The 18,967-nt window shown below is 49.7% G+C and overlaps 4 protein-coding genes across 4 annotated transcripts in view; 3 read left to right on the forward strand and 1 right to left on the reverse strand.

The window, feature by feature from the left end:
* LOC149366094 (UDP-glucose 4-epimerase-like) overlaps positions 1–18,967 on the reverse strand; it is a 73,005-nt gene that overhangs the window by 25,652 nt on the left and 28,386 nt on the right. The window lies entirely within an intron of this gene.
* On the forward strand, positions 5,767–8,425 carry LOC149366095 (uncharacterized). Its single transcript, XM_089548467.1, has one exon. It carries the CDS (start codon positions 6,077–6,079, stop codon positions 7,265–7,267), a length of 1,191 nt encoding a protein of 396 aa, XP_089404593.1. The 5' UTR covers positions 5,767–6,076; the 3' UTR covers positions 7,268–8,425.
* Positions 8,540–10,416, forward strand: LOC149366096 (uncharacterized). The gene has a single exon (XM_089548454.1). The coding sequence runs from the start codon at positions 8,827–8,829 to the stop codon at positions 10,054–10,056; it is 1,230 nt and encodes a 409-aa protein (XP_089404580.1). The 5' UTR covers positions 8,540–8,826; the 3' UTR covers positions 10,057–10,416.
* On the forward strand, positions 10,860–12,217 carry LOC149366097 (uncharacterized). The gene has a single exon (XM_089548478.1). The coding sequence runs from the start codon at positions 11,104–11,106 to the stop codon at positions 12,121–12,123; it is 1,020 nt and encodes a 339-aa protein (XP_089404604.1). The 5' UTR covers positions 10,860–11,103; the 3' UTR covers positions 12,124–12,217.

The raw sequence follows: 18,967 nt of genomic DNA on the forward strand, positions 1-18,967 counted from the left end.
GAACGGTTTACTTACGCATTCGCTTCGTAACAGCTGCACTTACGTAACGACACCTCGCAAGGTACCGGCGAGGAGGCTGACAGGGTCAGGATAGGACAAACGCCTACATCCTTCTCTGAAGACGCCCCTCGGAAAAGTGACGTCTTCTACCTGCTCACGTTTGCAACTGCGCGCTTCAAAAAGCCTCGGTCGCTCAGATAGCTGAGGCATTCGCTGCTGAGCCCAGGTCACCTTCGATCAAGGCCACGGCGGCTGTATTTCAATGGAAATGTAGCGCAGAAGCATCCGTCTGCTAAGATTTCGGTGCTTAAAGAGCCTGAGGAAGTCGGTGCTAATTCGGAGCCTTAATCAGCCGCCGCGGTGCTCAGTGGTTATGGCGCTCGGCTGCTGACATGAAAGACGCGGGTTCGATCCCGGCCGTTGCGGTCTAATTTCGATGGAGGCGAAATTAAAGAGGCCCGTGTATACTGTGCGACGTCAGTGAACGTTGAAGAACCCCAGGTGGTCGAAATTACCGGAGCCCTCCACTACGGCGTCCCTCATAGCCTGAGTCGCTTTGGGACGTTAAACCCCCCTAAACCCAATACCATCGGAGCCCTAATCTGCGGCGTGCGTTCTACTTTACAGTGTTGCTTTCGGCGTATATTTAATGATCTATGAATCAATCGAAAAGCACGTCACCGCAATAAAGATTCGTGCTCCGAAGAGTACATCATCACCAGCAGCAGCAGCCCACTGCAGGGCAAAGACCTCTCCCATATCTCTCTAATTAACCCTGTCCTGTCCATGCAGCGTATGTACTCTTCACTGTACACTTCCTACAGATTCTGCATGAATTTCACTTATGAAGACTCCTATCCAGCGTATTAGTATTCAAAAGAAACTAGTGTGAGTACAATTAGTTTATTTCTTTTGTATAGTATGCCAACTGCGCAAAGCACGTGCTAAAGGGACACTGACGATTAAAAGAAGTTTACCTGGATCGATAGATTGCCGCTTTGTAATCACAGAGACAACAGTAACTGAAAACGAAGCTTTCATTAGCTACCAAAGACCAAAAAAGAAGTCCTCATGTCGCCATCACCGGCCAATTTCGCAAGTAAAAGTCGACGGTTACCCTCAGATCTCGGAGGCTACGATACACATGTCATTCAATTCAAAACGGTGGCATCCATCTTTTTTCGGTAGGCACGTCGCGAGTTTCGATCGACTGGAAGGGAGATTTTTAAATGCAATTTTCTCGCCGATAAATGAGTCTTTTGCTCCCGGACAACCGTTAACACTGCCACAAGGAGCCGCAGAATCAATATTGACTGAAAACATTTATTGCGTAAGGTTTCCTCAGAGTACCTTAAAGACCACTTTTTGTGCACTCTAAGCTCGAATCAGCCTATATATGGGAGTAAAAAGTTAGTAACCTGTCCTCTAGCGTACTCTACTTTAGGGGCAGGGTTTACATGCTCCGGTCCCGGAGTAGGTTTTGGTCACTAAATAAACTTAACATTACTCTAGGCAACGGAGGGATATTTCCAACGTGGAGCAGCTATCATTGTAAGGAGGCTTTTAAACGGTGCATCGGAGGTTTCGAGGTCAGCAAATAACGGAGGCTATAACCTTGGTTAAAATCTTCATACTTTCTAGAACTCTGCATGTTTTGAAGAGAGTTTCTCCTTGTTGCAAGTCCTAAATATTCTGTATTCTTAATGATAAAAATCTACCCCAAGGCTTGGGCACCATACCCTGCCATTAAAACGGAGGGCGTTACAGGACAACTTGCTCCCTTTTTACTCCCGTATAGACTAATTTGTATTTACAGTGTGCGTGCTTCTGTTGTCTGCTTCACAGCTCCCGTTAGCCCAATCCAGTTAAGTACTGTATACTTAGGGTTCGTTTTCGGGTAAAACCCGATTTTTCCCGATTTCTGAAACAATTGTGCCCACGGAATTGCTGTGCCTCCAGTTGGCGCGCAGGCGAGAGGCGGCCAAGGCGGCCGGCAGACAGACAAGACAGCGCCGAAATCTCCACAAAATGGGACTGCACTTTGAAACGGAACGTCTCGGACAAAGAAGAAAACCAGTTGACATTGTGGAAACTGGGAGCCGTACTACAGTGGTGTAGCCGTACTCGATCCGTTCCAGAAGCGGCTGCTGAGTCAGTCGTTTGATGAGTATACCGACCTCTCTTTATTTCCGTAATGGACGATGTAGGCTCACTTCGCGAAGAGTTTAACCAGTACTTGCTTGAAGCAAGCCCCACAATTGAAGGTGTTGAAGTGGTGGACTATTGGAACGACGCAACTGTGCGTTACCCAAGACTAGCAAATACAGCGTTGTCATTGTTGTGCCTAGCTAATGGCAGCTGTGACGTTGAGCGAGCGTTCTCTCAGCTAAGGTACCTGCAGAGACCAGACAGGTCTCGGATGGAAACCGAGATGTTGCGCATGCAGATGACCATGCATGTTAATAAGGACGTGTAGAACTTCGATGACTAGCCCTCGTGAATAAAATGTTTTTTTTTTCTCAAAACTGACCGTTGCCTCTCACTGCGAGTAATAATTAATTACCAAAGAAACGCCAAATTTTGCAATACTTTCTTGAAAGCAGCCCAAAATATAGTCCTAATTGTTACCCACCGGATAGAGCAAATCGAATAAATTATTAGTTTCCAAATTTAACCCGATAAAACCCGAATTTCGCAGTTTTTCCCTGAAAAACCAATTTCTCCCCTATTATCAAGCCGAAAAATAGCGCCCGATTTTATCCCCCGAATTTGAAAAAATATAAAACCCGAAAACGAATAAACCTATGTATACTGTGTCAGCTAAGAGACACAGGGTTTCCCACCGTATTCTGCTATTTCTCTTTATTATTTCGTTTCGGCCACAGCTAACGTGAAAGAACCGTACAGGCCATCTGAACTGTATTGCTATCTATTCGTTTGATCGCATTTAACCCCGTTCTATGCAGCCGAGTTGTCGGTGACTTGTGTGCATGCTTCCTATGCGTGGTTCGTCGAGAACCTCTATTGACGTGCGCCAAAGCCGCCAACCACTCTTCTTCCTCTCATAAACCGTTCAACGTCTGTCGACCGCCCGTGCTTCGCCCGTCGACTGTCAGAGTATAGCGGCTTCTCGTCGCCGAGGCTGCAACATATTCTAAGGCCCGTAAATTCCTGTTTTCTGACATCCGCGGGAACCAGTGTATAGCATCTCGAAGCGCTAGAACGCGGTCACCACGAACAATCGCAGTATACGTCAAGAACGCCGCCACGTATATAGTGTTCCTCATAGATAGTCCATCGTGATGCCAAGGGCGGGTAACAGTCAACTGTATTGTGCCGCGAGCCGCGACACCGTATAGTTTACCATATTGTTCCGCACGTGCATAATGCGGGATACAGTGCGAAGGATTTGTAAGTTGAATGTTTGGAAAGGTTTTGTTGAAACCTAGGTAGTACAATGAAAGTTTAAAATACAGAAAGAGTTCCAAGAGTCAAAAGCTGTAGGGTGACTTCTTGTCAGTAAGAGTCAAAGACTGATAAAGGGACCTCTTGTCAGTACTATCTAATAGAGAACTGTGCATTAAAATTCGGCATGCATGAAAAACATCGATTATTTCCATAAAATGTAAAAAAAAGAAACGCATGGATAATAATGTACCTAGATATTAACTGAAGAGAAAGAAAAAATAGCGCATATTTCTTAATTGGCGGAATGAGCAATATTCTTTACCGCAAACCGGAAGGCTATATTCCACACCGATGTAGCGCATTAATTACTGGTATGTCGGCCACTATACGACAGCCTACATTTGATTGATTGATTGATTGATGATTGATGGTTGATTTGATTGATTGATTGATTGATTGATTGATTGATTGATTGATTGATTGATTGATTGATCTGCATTCAGCTCAAGTCAAAGCGTTAAAGTGTAAAAGATTTGGACGCCGTGTGTACTGTATATACTGTTTTCATTAAGTTGCTTCCTTATCTTTTCACACTGTATTCACACGCTCTTTTTGAATCCTGTTCCCTTCTTCCGTCTATTCCTGGATGCCCGAGGAATATAGACACGAGGACGCCAGGAGGACGACAATTAACTCGAACGTTGCCATATATGTTCTGAGCCGGCTCTGTTTAAAGACATTGGGAGTTTTCTTTTTTTTTCGCTTTAGGGGCAGTCGGTTACGAACACCTTTTTCCAAGTGTTTTTAGTTGCATCCTTTTTTTTTGCTGCAATCCTGCGACGTGCGCCATAGCCTGGGCACACTAGCCGTCAGTCAAAACCTGCCATAATCGGCAGACTTCGCCTGCGGCCGTCATTTGCTTCGTGTACTTCCGGCCTCCGGCGCTTAGACAGCCGGATAAGCCCGCCGTTTGAAGAACCATGGTTCAGCTAAAAGTGAGGAGTTCATCGGGCATCTGAGCCGCATAGCCGCTCGCAGCGACCGACGACAGGTGATGGACGTGTACGCTAAAGGTAAACATCACAGAGCTGTACGGGCCCATGCGTTCGCATTTTGAACTTGTTTTAAAAGTCCATATTCACGACGATTTCGTACGTAGTACAGTTACTTTTGCAGAAATGATGATATACTGAGCCTCTAAAACAGGCTTCCATGCTTCATGTGCATGTTTCGATGCATTTATAATGAGAAAAAAAAGCGATAATTTCTCGTGCTCTAACGTGACTTGCTTTGTCATTCGCCGCGTTATTACGAGATCCTGATTGGAAAGTTTCGAGTATAGTATTCGTTGTCACAAAAACCGCCTTCTTGATGCCTTATGGTAACTCTAGACCACCTTGCGCACGTGAAACACCCCCCAGTTGATCAACATTAGTCCAGAGCCCTCCACTACGGCGTCCCTCGTAGCCAATGTATCGTTTCGGGACGTTAAACCTCACATGCAAATTACATTTTGAATGGCTTAGTTAGTACACGTGCAGTACACGCACGAGCGTCGATGCAATCAGCCGACGTGTTCTCTATTTTTGTCTTAAGGGGAACAGCGCAACGAAGGCGGGACACACGGAAGACAAGCGTTTGTCTTCTGTGTGTCCCGCCTTCGTTGCGCTGTTCCCCCTAAGATGATACCAACTCGCCCAAATTTCAGCTTTACTCTATTTTTGTGCTTCAGAAAGAAGCACGTGAAAGGTCCGGAGCATGACAGAGAAGTCTAATTGTGTTCTATGCAACTTATAATAAGCGCATCGTAGAGCCCTAAGCAAAGTTCTCTTGGGTGCCCCTTTAAAGGAGCGCATGGCTAAAAACAGTGAAAAGAAAAGATTGCGAAGGTGCGTGATTATCGTTCTTTTTTTGCTTGATCTTAAAATGTTCTGTTATGCGATGCCTCTGGCACATGGTGGAAGTCTGTAAGGCCGGTTGTGTGTGGCATTTACGCAAAAGCCCGGTCGGAAAGCGCATAGCGATCACTGTCAATGCCACCAACGGCCCCGGCTCCGTTGCGGTGTGGTACATAATTTGTTCCCGGGGTACATACCAGCGTTTTTAAAAGCTGCTTCGTCACGATGACTGATACCCTGCCTAGAAAACTGCCACGTTACCTCTGCGGCTTACATTTGGTTCCCATTTTAGGGCACAAGTTGACGCGTGCGTCCACCGCATACCGCGGCCTTGTGACGAATCTCGATATGTCTGGAGTTCACAATTTACGCGCGAACTCTATAAACGCGGCATGCCGGCACAGCTCTCGTACGTGCCGTCACCTTATATTTTTTTCTACCGTTTGGTTTCTCTTTGTACGCGCAGCATGTGTTGCGAGTCAGAGTTCCTGACCGGTGCTTGCTGCATGTGCAGTTCCAACCACAGGGCCGTAGAGGTATACACGTCGCAGTTCGAGGGAACATAAAGCAAAGCAAACTGCGAAACAAAAACTCGCGATCCGTGTTTGTGAAGCCACGGCCATTTGCGATCCCCCGTCGAACAGCTGCGCTCCCCTCTACGCCGGCCTCTTTCCCGCGCACATAAGAGCAGGGACCACGTGATACCCTGTACGGCTCATCTCCCGGCGCTGCCTCTGCACAGGCAGTTGTAGCGGTGTGTGCAGGCAAGCATGGCGCCCACAATGCAGCAATCTGTCTCACCCTCCCGTTTCTGGGTGCTCTTGGCTCTGTTGATTCATGGAACGCCTCTCGTCCGTGGTTCCGATACTACGGGCGACTGCTCCGGACACTTCGTAGTGGAAGACTCAACCGTTAAGCTCGTCATACAGCAGTACGTAAACTCCACCGAAAGCGTCATGGAATGCCGCTACATATTCGAGGCGCCGCAGAAATCTGGCCTGCTTATCATCGCCAACGACATCAGGGCCGTGAACGATGCGGAGATACCAGGATGCCCTGTGTCCATTTACAACAATGCCGAGGCGTCCGGGGACCCGGTGCATTCTCTTTGCGGTCACTACGCCTCCACGACTATCCCGGTGCCTGCTTCTACGGGTCTGGTCGTCTACAAGCCTGAGTTCAACGGTAAACCATACACGCTAACCATCGACTTGCAAGTGGCCCTGACCGGAGGAAGCAACCTCCGCGCTTGCGGTGATTCCTGGCTCAGCGCAGTGTCCGCCGTTCCGGTCAGGTATTCTGTGGGCTTCAGGGCCGACGCTGGCTCCGGAGACGCCTCAGACTTTTGCGACCTCAACGTGACGAGCAAAGACGACGGCGAGACCTTGGGCACTAAGTGCGTCCTCACCAGCGAAGGCGACTGCAACTACGAGGTCCTTCTGAGCGACGGAAGTGTAGCGGAGTCCGCGGACCTTGTAGACCTGTCCACCTCTGGTGGAGCAGCTACGGTAAGACTACACCCGGCGGGCATCACTGGGGTCCTAGTATCCAGTCTTCCGGCGGGATTTGTTCCCTTAACCTCGCTAGAGCCTCCGGTGGTCCCACCCGAAGAAGCGGTCCCGAGTTCGACCGGCCCAACAGACGCCGCAGATGCTAACGAGACTTTGACAGAAGTTCCGGCGGACAATCTCGTGAGCTTGGCTACGAATGCGACGATGAACGTGACGGAGTTGCCGACGATGAATGCCACTGATTACAACGCGACCACGAATGGTAGCACTGTTGGCGGGGATGATGACGACGACGACGACGATGATGACCTCATCCTGATAATCGATTACGGTCCGACGACCTTCTGGCAGAAGACGACTCATTGGGTCAGCGAGACGTGGACAACCATGTACTACACTGTCACGTTTACTTGGAAGACCGTTGAGACATGGATTTACAGCTGGTTCTGAGAGAACTATCCCCAGCAGCACAGCTGATCGGCCCAGTATTGGAAATGTATTGGCAAATCCGGTCCTACAAATGACCAGGGTGACACTGGCCATTTCCAATATCGGGCCAATTTCCAGTGCTGCTTGGGTTATAGCTTCCGCTTTTGCATGCATCTGTCTTGTATTTCCTGAAGATTGACCGCAAGGAGCAAGGCACACCGATTGATGCACTTAAAGCCCGCTTTTGACTTGTTTGTTCAGTTCGAAACTGAATTTTCAGACAAAGCAAATCGTCGAGACATATTTCTGTTTCATTTACGTACTGTAATAGGATACAACTTCAAATAACAGAAGCTGCTGGCACTGGGCCACGGTCCGCGGCGTTCTATATTACTCCGCTGGCCAATCACGATAGTTAATGAAATCAACTTTTTAACGTTTGACTACATTAAACAAACCGAGGTATCAAAAGTATAGAGCTAATAATTCATTTTCATGTGATTAGCTTCTTGTAATAAGACAGTAACAAGTCAGGTTTTAACGGACTACTTTTTTGTCATGGAGGAATTCTGTGCGGCCGTCCTGAGTGTGGGCGGAGCTTCACTGCAGACTTAAGTTGTATCCGACTATACTAAGTCATTTACTTTGTACGTGTGAGAGTGTAATTTTTGCTATCTTTAATCGCTACTGGAGAACTCTGGAATCGTGCATTCTACTGTCACTATCATGATCTGCCCCAACGAACCACTGTTCGCGCCCATGCAGACCTTGTGGCATTTGTGCGCCTTGCGCTTCGGAATGGCAGTGTACGTGCTCTACTAGAACTCCTCTGCACATTCATGATTTTTTATTATTTCTTGAGCTTTGTTTGGTACAGTCTTTGTCAAAAGTTTAGAGCCCAGGGGGTTTACTTCTTAGCCTTGCAGTGGGACTCCTGAAGCATTCTGGGAAGTCCTACCCATTGAAGGAGGCAGAACCAGAAATCTTCTTACCCAGAGGAAATTTGGAGCGCTGGAGATGCATCACGAACCACACAGTGAAGCTCAGAAGCAAACCCCCTGGGCTCCAAACTTTTGACAAAGGCTGTACGTCCGTGTATGCCATATGTCATATTTGGAGCAACTGACCTCAATGATGCATGTATTCATGAGATGAGAAATAAAAATGATATGAACAGCACATGACAAATCATTGCACTGTGTATGGCCAGTAACCATCTCTTTCCACCGATTATTTCTTGTGTTCTGCCACAAGATGTGTTCTTACAGTCGCAGGCTGACTGCAGAACTGTCTGCGATCCAGTAATACATCAGTCTCATTTGACAGGGAACTTCATGTTCGCGTTGCACCATCTGTAGGCAACCTGCATACATGCCGTAGTGTACTGCTTTAAATTTTGCTTATCGCCAACAGCTCAGCTTTCCGAAAACATCTGTGCAGCGTAGTCCGTCTCGCTTCAGCTAAAAGCCCGAGTAGATACGTAAGCTTCGGGCCGGAAATGAAAAACACATGAAGAAAATTCACCTGTACGTCTGAGTCCTCGGTATACTGTCATTAGCTGCGCGCTGCCGCAGTTCTGCATGACATTCCAGCCTCTTCCGCTTGCACACACACGCAGCAAACGCAACCACCTGGTATTGCTCACTTCTTCCGGTTCATTGTTTCTGCCCCGGCGCCAAAGCTGGCGACAGCACACAGGTATGGCACGTGTAACTGAGCAGTCATTCGGCCGATTCTGGCCGATCTTCGCCCTTCTGGTCCACGGAACGGCGCTCAGCCTCGGGTCCGAAACGCCTGCAGGATGTTCCGGGCACTTCGTACTGGAGGACTCGACGGCAAAGCTCGTCATTCAGCAGTACGTGAATACTACCGAGAGTGTCGTAGAGTGCCGCTACGTCTTCGAGGCTCCGCAGCACTCCGGTCTGCTGGTGATTGCCAACGACATCCGGGCCGTGAACGACGCGGAGATACCAGGATGCCCTGTGGCCATCTACAACAACGTCGGAGCGTCAGGGGACCCGGTTTATTCTTTATGCGGTCACTACGCTACCTTGACTATCCCGGTTCCCGCCTCCGTGGCTCTGGTCGTTTACAAGCCGGAGTTCAACGGCAAGCCATACACCCTAACCCTGGACTTGCAAGTGGTCCTAACCGGAGGGAGCAACCTACGAGCCTGCGGTGATTCCTGGCTCAGCGCAGTGTCCGCCGTTCCGGTCAGGTATTCTGTGGGCTTCAGGGCCGACGCTGGCTCCGGAGACGCCTCCGACTTCTGCGACCTCAACGTGACGAGCAAAGACGTCGGAGAAACTTTAGGCACCAAGTGCGTCCTCACCAGCGAAGGCGTCTGCAACTACGAGGTCCTTCTGAGCGACGGAAGCATGGCGGAGTCCGCGGACCTTGTAGACCTGTCCACCTCTGGTGGAGCAGCTACGGTAAGACTACACCCGGCAGGGATCACCGGAGTCCTGGTCTCCAATCTTCCGGCCGGATTTGTACCGTTATCCTCACTAGAATCACCGCCCACTATGGTTCCCCCTGAAGAGGCCGCATCAAGCACTTCCTTCAGCACAACGGGCACTGCAAATTCAACTGTAACCTCAATGGAAACCGCAACGGGCGCTTCCGTAAGCTCCTCGACAGGAACTTCCACGGAGAAAGTTGGTGATGACGACGTCGCAGTGGTCGTCGACTCCCCGCCATCGCTATGGGACAGGATGACCAGTTGGTTTGTTGACACCTGGAATACGGTTACAAACGCCATCACCTCTGCCTTCAAAACTGTCGGAGATTGGTTCCGTGGTTGGTTCTAAATATACCTTCGTCAGTTATTTCTCGTACTTTCTTTCGTGAGTTCGATTACATGAACAGAAGAGGCGATTTGTACCGTTCTCTCTGAAGCGGCGCCGCAGATTGCTGTTATTTTCCTTGATGTTTGAGCCGGTTGATTGCATACTACCTCAACAGTAGCATTTGAACTCCTATATGCTGTGACGATGACGATGGTTAATGAAACCCAGGGTTTTAGTATACTGAATATGCGTGGCTCTTCTAAGCTCTAAAACCTCTTGGGGTGTTGTCAGGCCGTGCCTGACAGGTGAACGTCGTATGAGTGCACATGCTTCATAAAAAAGTTATTTTTTTCATCATTGTTTTTAGAACAGCGCGAAAACTTTACAAAATATAAAAGACGACACATATAGGACAGCCGTGTCCTCTTCTTTTGTATTTCACAGCGTTTTCTCTCTGTTCCATGTATCTACAATAAACTTTTACCGACTTGTCCAGCTCTCCATCGTATTAGGTTTTTCTTTCGAAATATTTTACAGCTCAGTGCGCGTTTGAGGAAAAACAGTTTTGACGTTTTGCAGCGGTTCGTTGCTGTGATTTATTTTCACGGCACGTGTACGACACTCTTCTTTCTGGAGGTAAATATAACGTATTTTCTTTTGCCTAACCAAGTATGTGGACAGGGACGAATGTCAAGCCAGAACGTTTGTCCTTTAGTATCTCAGTCGCAATCCGCATATTTGTAGAAGCGTAATTACGGCACGTTATCTTTAGTTAGACATCTAGCCATGCACACGAGTTCCGAATACGACTGCTCCTCATCATTGAATGCACATGCTTTCCCTGAAACACAGACGGCCCATGCAGCAAAGAAAATAAAAAGTTAAAAAGGACGAGCGGTTGGAGCTTCCAATGCTGCGAATGTTGCGGTATTCGCCACGAACAGCTGCGCGTCCAATACTGCCAGCCCTGTCCGCTGGCACAGAGTCATCGCCACGTGACTTTCGATATTGCTCATAGCGTCTGTCTCTGAATTGGAGGCAGCAGCGCGGCGCTAAACGTACACAAGCATGGGACTCGCTACGCGACAGCCTCCGTCACTCCGCCTATTGTGGCTGCTGTCGACTCTGCTAGTTCACGGGACGCCGCTGGTTTCCGGATCTCTGACGGCAGCCGACTGTTCCGGTCACTTCGTGGTAGAGGATTCGACCGTCAAGCTCCTCATCCAGCAGTACGTGAACTCTACCGAGAGCGTCGTGGAATGTCGTTACACGTTCGAGGCTCCACAGCACTCCGGTCTTCTGGTCATCGCGAACGACATCAGGTCAGTGAACGACGCCGAGATACCCGGTTGTCCCGCGGCCATCTACAGCAACGCCGATGCATCAGGGGACCCTGTATACTCTTTGTGCGGTCACTATGGTACCATGACCATCCCCGTACCTTCTTCCGTGGCTGTGGTCGTGTACAAGCCGGAGTTCAATGGTGAACCGTACACCCTAACCCTGGACTTGCAAGTGGCCCTAACCGGAGGAAGCAACCTCCGCGCTTGCGGTGATTCGCAGCTCAGCGCAGTGTCCGCCGTTCCGGTCAGGTATTCGGTGGGGTTCAGGGCCGACGCTGGCTCCGGCGACGCCTCGGACTATTGCGACCTCAACGTGACGAGCGAAAACGACGGCGAGACCTTGGGCACCAAATGCGTCCTCACCAGCGAAGGCGACTGCAGCTACGACGTCCTTCTCTACAATGGTACCTCGGTGGAGTCTCTGGAGCACATCGATCTTTTCTCTGCTGGTGTTTCGGCTACCGTCAGGCTACATCCGGTTGGAATCACAGGGGTACTGGTCTCCAATCTTCCGGCGGGATTCGAACCCGTGACCTTTTTAGAACCACTCATCGTTGTCTCTAGCAACGCCAGCTGGACTAATGGTACGATGATTAACGTGACTGATGGTTCGACGATAGAGGTCGTCACCGTCGACGTTCCCGTGTCCTTCTGGAAGAAGACGGGTCGCGTGTTCAGCAATGCATGGAAAAACGTGAAGCATGCCTTCAAAAGCTTCGGAAAGTGGTTTCGTGATTTGTTCTAGGATGTCCCTCGCCGGACCTTATGTGTGATTCTGTGCTGTTCTGTCGCTGCGATTGACGCGGAAGTTCGATTTCCGCGTTCTCAGCAGTTTGCACGTATACCCCCCCCCCCCCCCCCCCCCCAAGCGTCAACGCCCCGATGTGGTATTGCTTTTACATGCTGGCTGAAATATCAGTTATTTTTTTTTCATTAAAGAGCCCTCTCACTCGCATTCCTTGCCTTTTTTTTTGAAAGCCTCTTCAACGCCTTGCGCGTGGTAATTAAGGGTATGATGTTTGCAGCGCTTAGATTTTGTAAGGGCTGTGAATACAATACAGTGCAACTTAGACAAGGACGATGAAAAGGCAGGACTCCACCTGGCTGTGTGCCTCGTCTTTCTTCGTCCATGTCTAACAGATGCGCTGTGTCGTATTCCTTGCTGTCATGAATTACCGACTCGATGTGTCACGCTCGCAGATTTTGTAGCCGTGGGCGTAGCGCTCATAAGTAAGGTTCATTAAAACTTCCTGTTGGGCGAGTTGGTAGTTCATCTTGAAGTAGAAATGTTATAGCGCTTGTGTGTGTGTTTAGTCTCTCTTGTCCTTGTCTTTGTTTGCGCTATAACATTTCTACTTCAAGATAAGTAAGGTGTTCTTCCATTCTAACATATCGTGACGTAATAGTGCAGCTGGCGTTGCAGGTGCCAGAGACTGCCATCGCTGGGTATTGGAGCTCTGTTGCCATGGGCCGGGGCGCTGATCGTGACCTCACTTGGTAACGTGACCCTAATTGGTAATTGGTAACATCGTTAATAAACATACCTACGAGCTGAAATGGCTTCCTCTAATCATAGTGAAAATGCGGGTTTAAAGCCCTTTTGGTTGAGATACGAATGACTACGGAGTTCTACGCCGGCTTTCGTCGTTTTGTGCGGCGTGCTCTGTATCTGTGAGTTTTATTACAGAAAAAAAATTGCCGGTCTTTTCTTCAGAAAGCTACGTTTGAATGCGATACATTTCTGGCTAGTTATCTTCGTTTGGCTTTTTTTATGCATTCGCGAAAACTTACCTCTCATTGCCAAAATGAGTTTTTTTGAGTAATCTTAGCTGCCCACGTCGCCTGGGAAATTATTGTAAATACAGGTGTCCGCACGGAAAAGAAGGGGGGGGGGGGGGGGGAGGGCAGAGGAGGCAGTGACCCGCCAAATAGGCATGGGGTGAAGGGGGACACAAATTTTGTCTAATTTTTTCCCCTGCTTCCTGCAAAACATGAACAAGAAGCAAGTATGAATTTTCTCTAAAACGAAGCCTGGTAAACAGCTTCGCGGAGATCGCTGTGGAACTTCCCGAAAGGTCGCAGTACTGTCGCCGGACGTTCGGAATATATCGAGCGCAAACTCAGCTTCGCAAAAACTGAAAGCAACCACCGAGATGTTCTCCTAATTGAGTCGCGGCACGCTAAAAACACTAGACTGCGCACAAACCGCTTCAGAGCCTGCAAGCGGCCCGCACCTCGTGCAACCAATCACTGCCCTCGAATTCATGTCTGTCCCACTTCTTCACTACCTTAACCCCTAAGGACCAACAACTTATCTCCCCGTCCACGAGCTTTTCCTTCTCCCTCCCTCCTCACCACTTAAATCGATTTAAAGCTGCACACCGTACTGCAAGCTGTCCCCGAGCCAGTTCCGAAACGCCAAGTTTTAGTATGGTAGCACAACAATAGTCGAATACAACTCAAGAACGCAGCTTCTTTTCCCTGTCAAAGGACTCCCTTCCAGCCAGTGGCGTCGGGCCGATTCTCATAAGCCTGCTAGCGTGACAATGCAGGGAGTGGCGGATAAAGAGGGGCAGTTCCCTCCCTCCATGGTGGGGGACGGTGCCCACCCTGCATGCATTGTCATCCCGCTGTCTGCATTGTCACGCTAGCAGGTTTATGAGAATCTTGACTTGGTGGCTAAAGTTGACGGCGGAACTTCATGCACCAAGTCCATCGTCACCAGCGATTGTGTCTGCAACTACGAGCCGGAATCACCAGAGTCCTGGTCTTTAACCTTCCGGTGGGATTTGTACCGTTGTCCTCACTAGATCCGCCGCCCGCTATTGTTCCCCCTGAAAAGGCCACTTCGAGCAGTTCCTACAGCACAACGGACGTTGCGAATTCGACTGAAACCGCAATGGAAAACGCAACGGGCACTTCCGTTAGCTCCTCAATAGAAGCTTCTACTGATACTGTTGATAATAACGACGTCGAAGTGCCCCCCCCCCCCCCCCACCCCATCGCTATGGTACAGGATGTGACCTATTGGTTTATTGACACCTGGGAGAAACGGTTTTCCTCACCTTTGCCTTCAAAATCGTCGGAGATTGGTTTCGCAGCTGTTTCTGCGTGTATGCTCGTGAGCTATTTCTAGTATTTTTTTTTGTGTGTGTGTGAGTTAGATTACATGAACAGAAGAGGCCATTTGTTTCGTTCTTTTGGGAAGCGCGGCGCTGCAGTTTTTCATTTTATTTTTTCATGTTTCAGCTGGTCGATTGCATATTATCTCTACAGGAACATTACAACTCCTATATACTATGGCATTGACGAGAGTGAATGAAGCCTAAAGTATTAATAAGTTAAATGTGCGTGGCTCTTCTCAGTTCTAAAACCTCTTGAGTTGTTCACAGACCTTGCTTGACTGGTGAGCGCCGTATGTGTGTGTTCCATAAACAGGTTAGGTCTTTCTTCACTGGATGGAACAGAGCGAAAACACTACTAAAGACAAAAGAAGACGGCACAAAGAGGAGCGCCGTGTCCTCTTTTGCCTTTCGTAGTATTTTCTTTCTGTTCCGTCTACAGTGACCTCTTACCGACTTGTCCAGATTTCTATCGTATTATGTTTTTCTTTCGAAAATTTTTGCATACTAGTGTGCGTATTTCAAGAAAAGCAGTCTTGAATTTTCGCACCGGTTGTTTGCAATGCTTTATTTTCACGGTACGTGTGCCATACGTTTCTTTCTCGATGTATTTATTGCGCTTCTAATGCAGTATATTGTCACGTTGTAGTGACGGCAGTCCAGCGGTCAGGAAGACACCAGAAATACTTTCAAACGAAGCTCTTTATTTGGGCTGACTTGCGCCCACAAAAGAACTGAATCACTCGGTGGCGGCGTAAGCAACAGGCGTGCTCGGCGGTCGTCGAACTACGAATGTCCGCCGCTCGCGGCATCGCTCAATTTAAAGGCGGCAAGGAAACTTCCAGATAACAGGACAAGATCATCTACAGTAATCTAGAAAAACCTAGATGCAGCCCTTCATGGCTGCGATCAATCGAGATTAGTCTGGTCGCTTCTCGCGCCACGAACAAAAGTGATAACAACCCTTTACTGCACCCTTGAGCGTGAACGAACAAACACTACAATGATACGTGGCATTACCCCCCTTCCAAAGAAGCATCGTCTCGATGCTTTAAAATGAAAATAAACACGGAGAATGAAACTTCGAGTCCTTCAGCGTTCATAATATGGCTTCAGGCGTACGACATGTACGACTTCCGGGCGTGGGCGGCGTCGCTGAGATGCTGTCGTGCCGTCGGGGATGACTTCATAGTCGAGGTCACCGATGCGACGGAGAACCCTGTACGGGCCAAAGTAGCGTCGCAGCAACTTTTCGCTCAATCCGCGGCGGCGAACTGGCGTCCATATCCAAACCCGATCATCTGGCTTGTAATGCGTGTCTCGTCGGCGCAGATTGTAGCGTCGGGCGTCGGTGTGCTGCTGGTCTTGAATGCGAAGCCGTGCAAGTCTTCGGGCTTCCTCGGCGCGATGAAGGTAGGCGGCGACGTCGAGGTTGTCTTCGTCGGAAACGTGCGGGAGCATTGCGTCGAGTGTTGTTGTGGGCTTCCTGCCGTATACCAGCTGGAATGGAGTAAACCTGGTTGTCTCCTGGGTGGCAGTATTATAGGCGAAGATCACGTAGGGCAGAATAGAGTCCCACGTCTTGTGTTCGGCGTCGATGAACATGGAGAGCATGTCTGCGATGGTCTTGTTCAGACGCTCTGTGAGTCCGTTGGTTTGCGGATGATAGGCAGTTGTCCTCCGATGACTTGTCTGGCTGTACTTTAAAATGGCTTGCGTCAGTTCCGCTGTAAATGCTGTTCCTCTGTCTGTGATGAGTACTTCGGGTGCGCCGTGTCGGAGGAGAATTTGTTCGACAAAAAATTTTGCAACTTCTGTTGCGGTACCACTAGGCAACGCTTTTGCTTCGGCGTAGCGGGTCATGTAGTCGGTGGCCACGATGATCCACTTGTTACCTGATGATGAAGTAGGAAAGGGGCCGAGTAGGTCCATCCCGATTTGCTGAAAGGGCTTAGTTGGCGGTGGTATGGGGTTCAGGAGTCCGGCTGGTCTAGTCGGAGGCGTTTTGCGTCGTTGACACTCACGGCACGTTTTCACGTAATGCGAAACGTCGGTAGCTAGCCGCGGCCAATAGTACTTCTCCTGGATGCGGTGCAACGTGCGAGCAATCCCGAGATGCCCTGCAGTCGGCTCATCATGACATGCCTGCATAATTTCTTGCCTGAGATTTTTGGGCACGACAAGAAGATGCACTGTCCTGTTGGGCGCGAAGTTCTTCTTCAGAAGGACATTATTGTGAAGGACGAAGGACGACAGTTGGCGCTTGAACCCTCGGGGAGGCGATGCGGTCTTGCCTTGCAGATAATCAACCAGGCTTTGCAACTCAGGATCCGAGCGCTGCTGCTGCGCGAAACTGCTCGCGCTTACCGGTCCTAAGAAAGCGTCGTCGTCTTCCTCTTCCGGTGCTGCGTCGACGGGGGCTCGCGACAAGCAGTCTGCGTCGGAATGCTTGCGGCCAGATTTGTACACTACAGTTATGTCGAATTCTTGAAGGCGCAGGCTCCAACGAGCAAGGCGGCCGGAGGGATCTTTCAAATTGGCTAGCCAGCACAGAGCATGGTGATCGCTCACAACCTTGAATGGTCGTCCGTACAGGTAGGGGCGAAATTTCGACGTGGCCCAAATAATGGCGAGACATTCTTTCTCTGTCGTCGAATAGTTGGCTTCGGCTCTCGACAGTGAACGGCTAGCGTACGCGATAACTTTCTCCTCTCTGCCATTTTTCTGAACGAGGACCGCTCCTAAGCCCACACTGCTTGCATCGGTATGAACTTCGGTTTCGGCGTTTTCATCAAAGTGCCCGAGCACAGGAGGGGACTGTAAGCGGCGCTTCAGCTCGTCGAAAGCTTCCTCTTGCGGCCTTTCCCATTTAAAAGGCACGTCAGCCTTGGTAAGTTGGGTCAAAGGTTCAGCGATGCGCGAAAAGTTCTTGACGAATCGCCGGTAATAAGCGCACAATCCAAGGAATCTGCGTATAGCTTTCTTGTCATTAGGCTGTGGAAACTCTGCGATCGCAGCCGTCTTGTGGGGGTCTGGGCGAACTCCATCCTTGCTTACGACGTGACCAAGGAACAGCAACTCCTCGTAGGCGAAGTGGCACTTCTCTGGTTTCAGTGTCAGGCCTGAAGACTTGATTGTTTCCAGCACTATCCGAAGCCTTCTGAGGTGGTCTTCAAAGTTTGAGGAGAAGACAACAACGTCATCTAAGTAGACGAGGCAAATCTGCCACTTCAAGCCTGCGAGCACCGTATCCATTACTCGCTGGAACGTCGCTGGTGCAGAGCAGAGGCCGAATGGCATCACCTTGAACTCGAAGAGCCCGTCTGGCGTGATGAACGCAGTCTTCTCGCGATCTCTTTCGTCGACTTCAATTTGCCAGTAGCCGCTCTTCAGGTCCATCGATGAGAAGTACTTAGCGTTGCATAGCCGATCCAGTGTGTCGTCGATGCGGGGGAGGGGGTAGACATCCTTCTTCGTAATGCTGTTCAGGCGGCGGTAATCGACGCAGAAGCGAAGGGTGCCGTCTTTCTTTTTCACTAGGACAACTGGTGCTGCCCAGGGGCTCCTTGATGGCTGGATGACGTCGTCACGTAGCATTTCCTCAACTTGCTTGCGAATAGCTTGGCGTTCTAGCGGCGATACGCGGTAGGGGCTCTGTCGCAGTGGTCGGGCGTGTTCGTCTGTGACAATGCGGTGCTTGGCAAGCTGGGTTCTTCGCACATTCGATGCTGATGAGAAGCAATCGCTGTACTTTTGAAGAAGACTGCGTATTTGTTCTTGTCTGCTCCGTGGTAATGCCGGGTTGATATCAAACGTTGGTTGATGTGCTTGGTTAGATGGTTCTAGGGGTTGGTCGGGTAGGGCACATATGTCTCTGATGTCTGCCAGCTCGTCGAGGAAAGCGATCGTCGTACCTTTGTTTAGATGCCGGTATTCTTCGGTGAAGTTGGTTAGCAGCACCTGGGCTTGGCCATTTCGGATTTGGGCGACTCCCCTTGCGACGCCCAGTCCTCGATCAAGGAGTAACTGGGTGTTCCCCTCGACGACGCCTTCGGCAGTTTCGACGTCTCCAGTACCTATGCAGGCGAAGACACTTGATCGGGGCGGCACGCTCAGTACTTCGTCAAGGACGTTTAAGACAACGCGATGAGTCGCTGTCGTCGCTGCAGATATGGCTTTGTCCGTGGAAAGCTTGATCGACTTGGATCGAAGGTCGATGATCGCCCGATGTTCATTCAGGAAGTCCATTCCTAAAATCACGTCTCGCGAGCATTGCTGTAGGATCAGGAAGGTTGTCGCGTAGGTTCTCCCATTTACAGTAACTCTCGCGGTGCAGCGTCCTGACGGCGTAATCAGGTTACCACCTGCGGTGCGGATCAGCGGGCCATCCCAAGTTGTTGTTACCTTCCTGAGTCGGACAGCGAGTGGCCCACTCATGACGGAGTAGTCAGCTCCGGTGTCCACCAA

This window comes from Amblyomma mixtum, chromosome 1 (genome assembly GCF_055824585.1).
Source record: "Amblyomma mixtum isolate Tamu chromosome 1, ASM5582458v1, whole genome shotgun sequence".
NCBI classification, from domain to species: Eukaryota; Metazoa; Arthropoda; class Arachnida; order Ixodida; family Ixodidae; genus Amblyomma; species Amblyomma mixtum.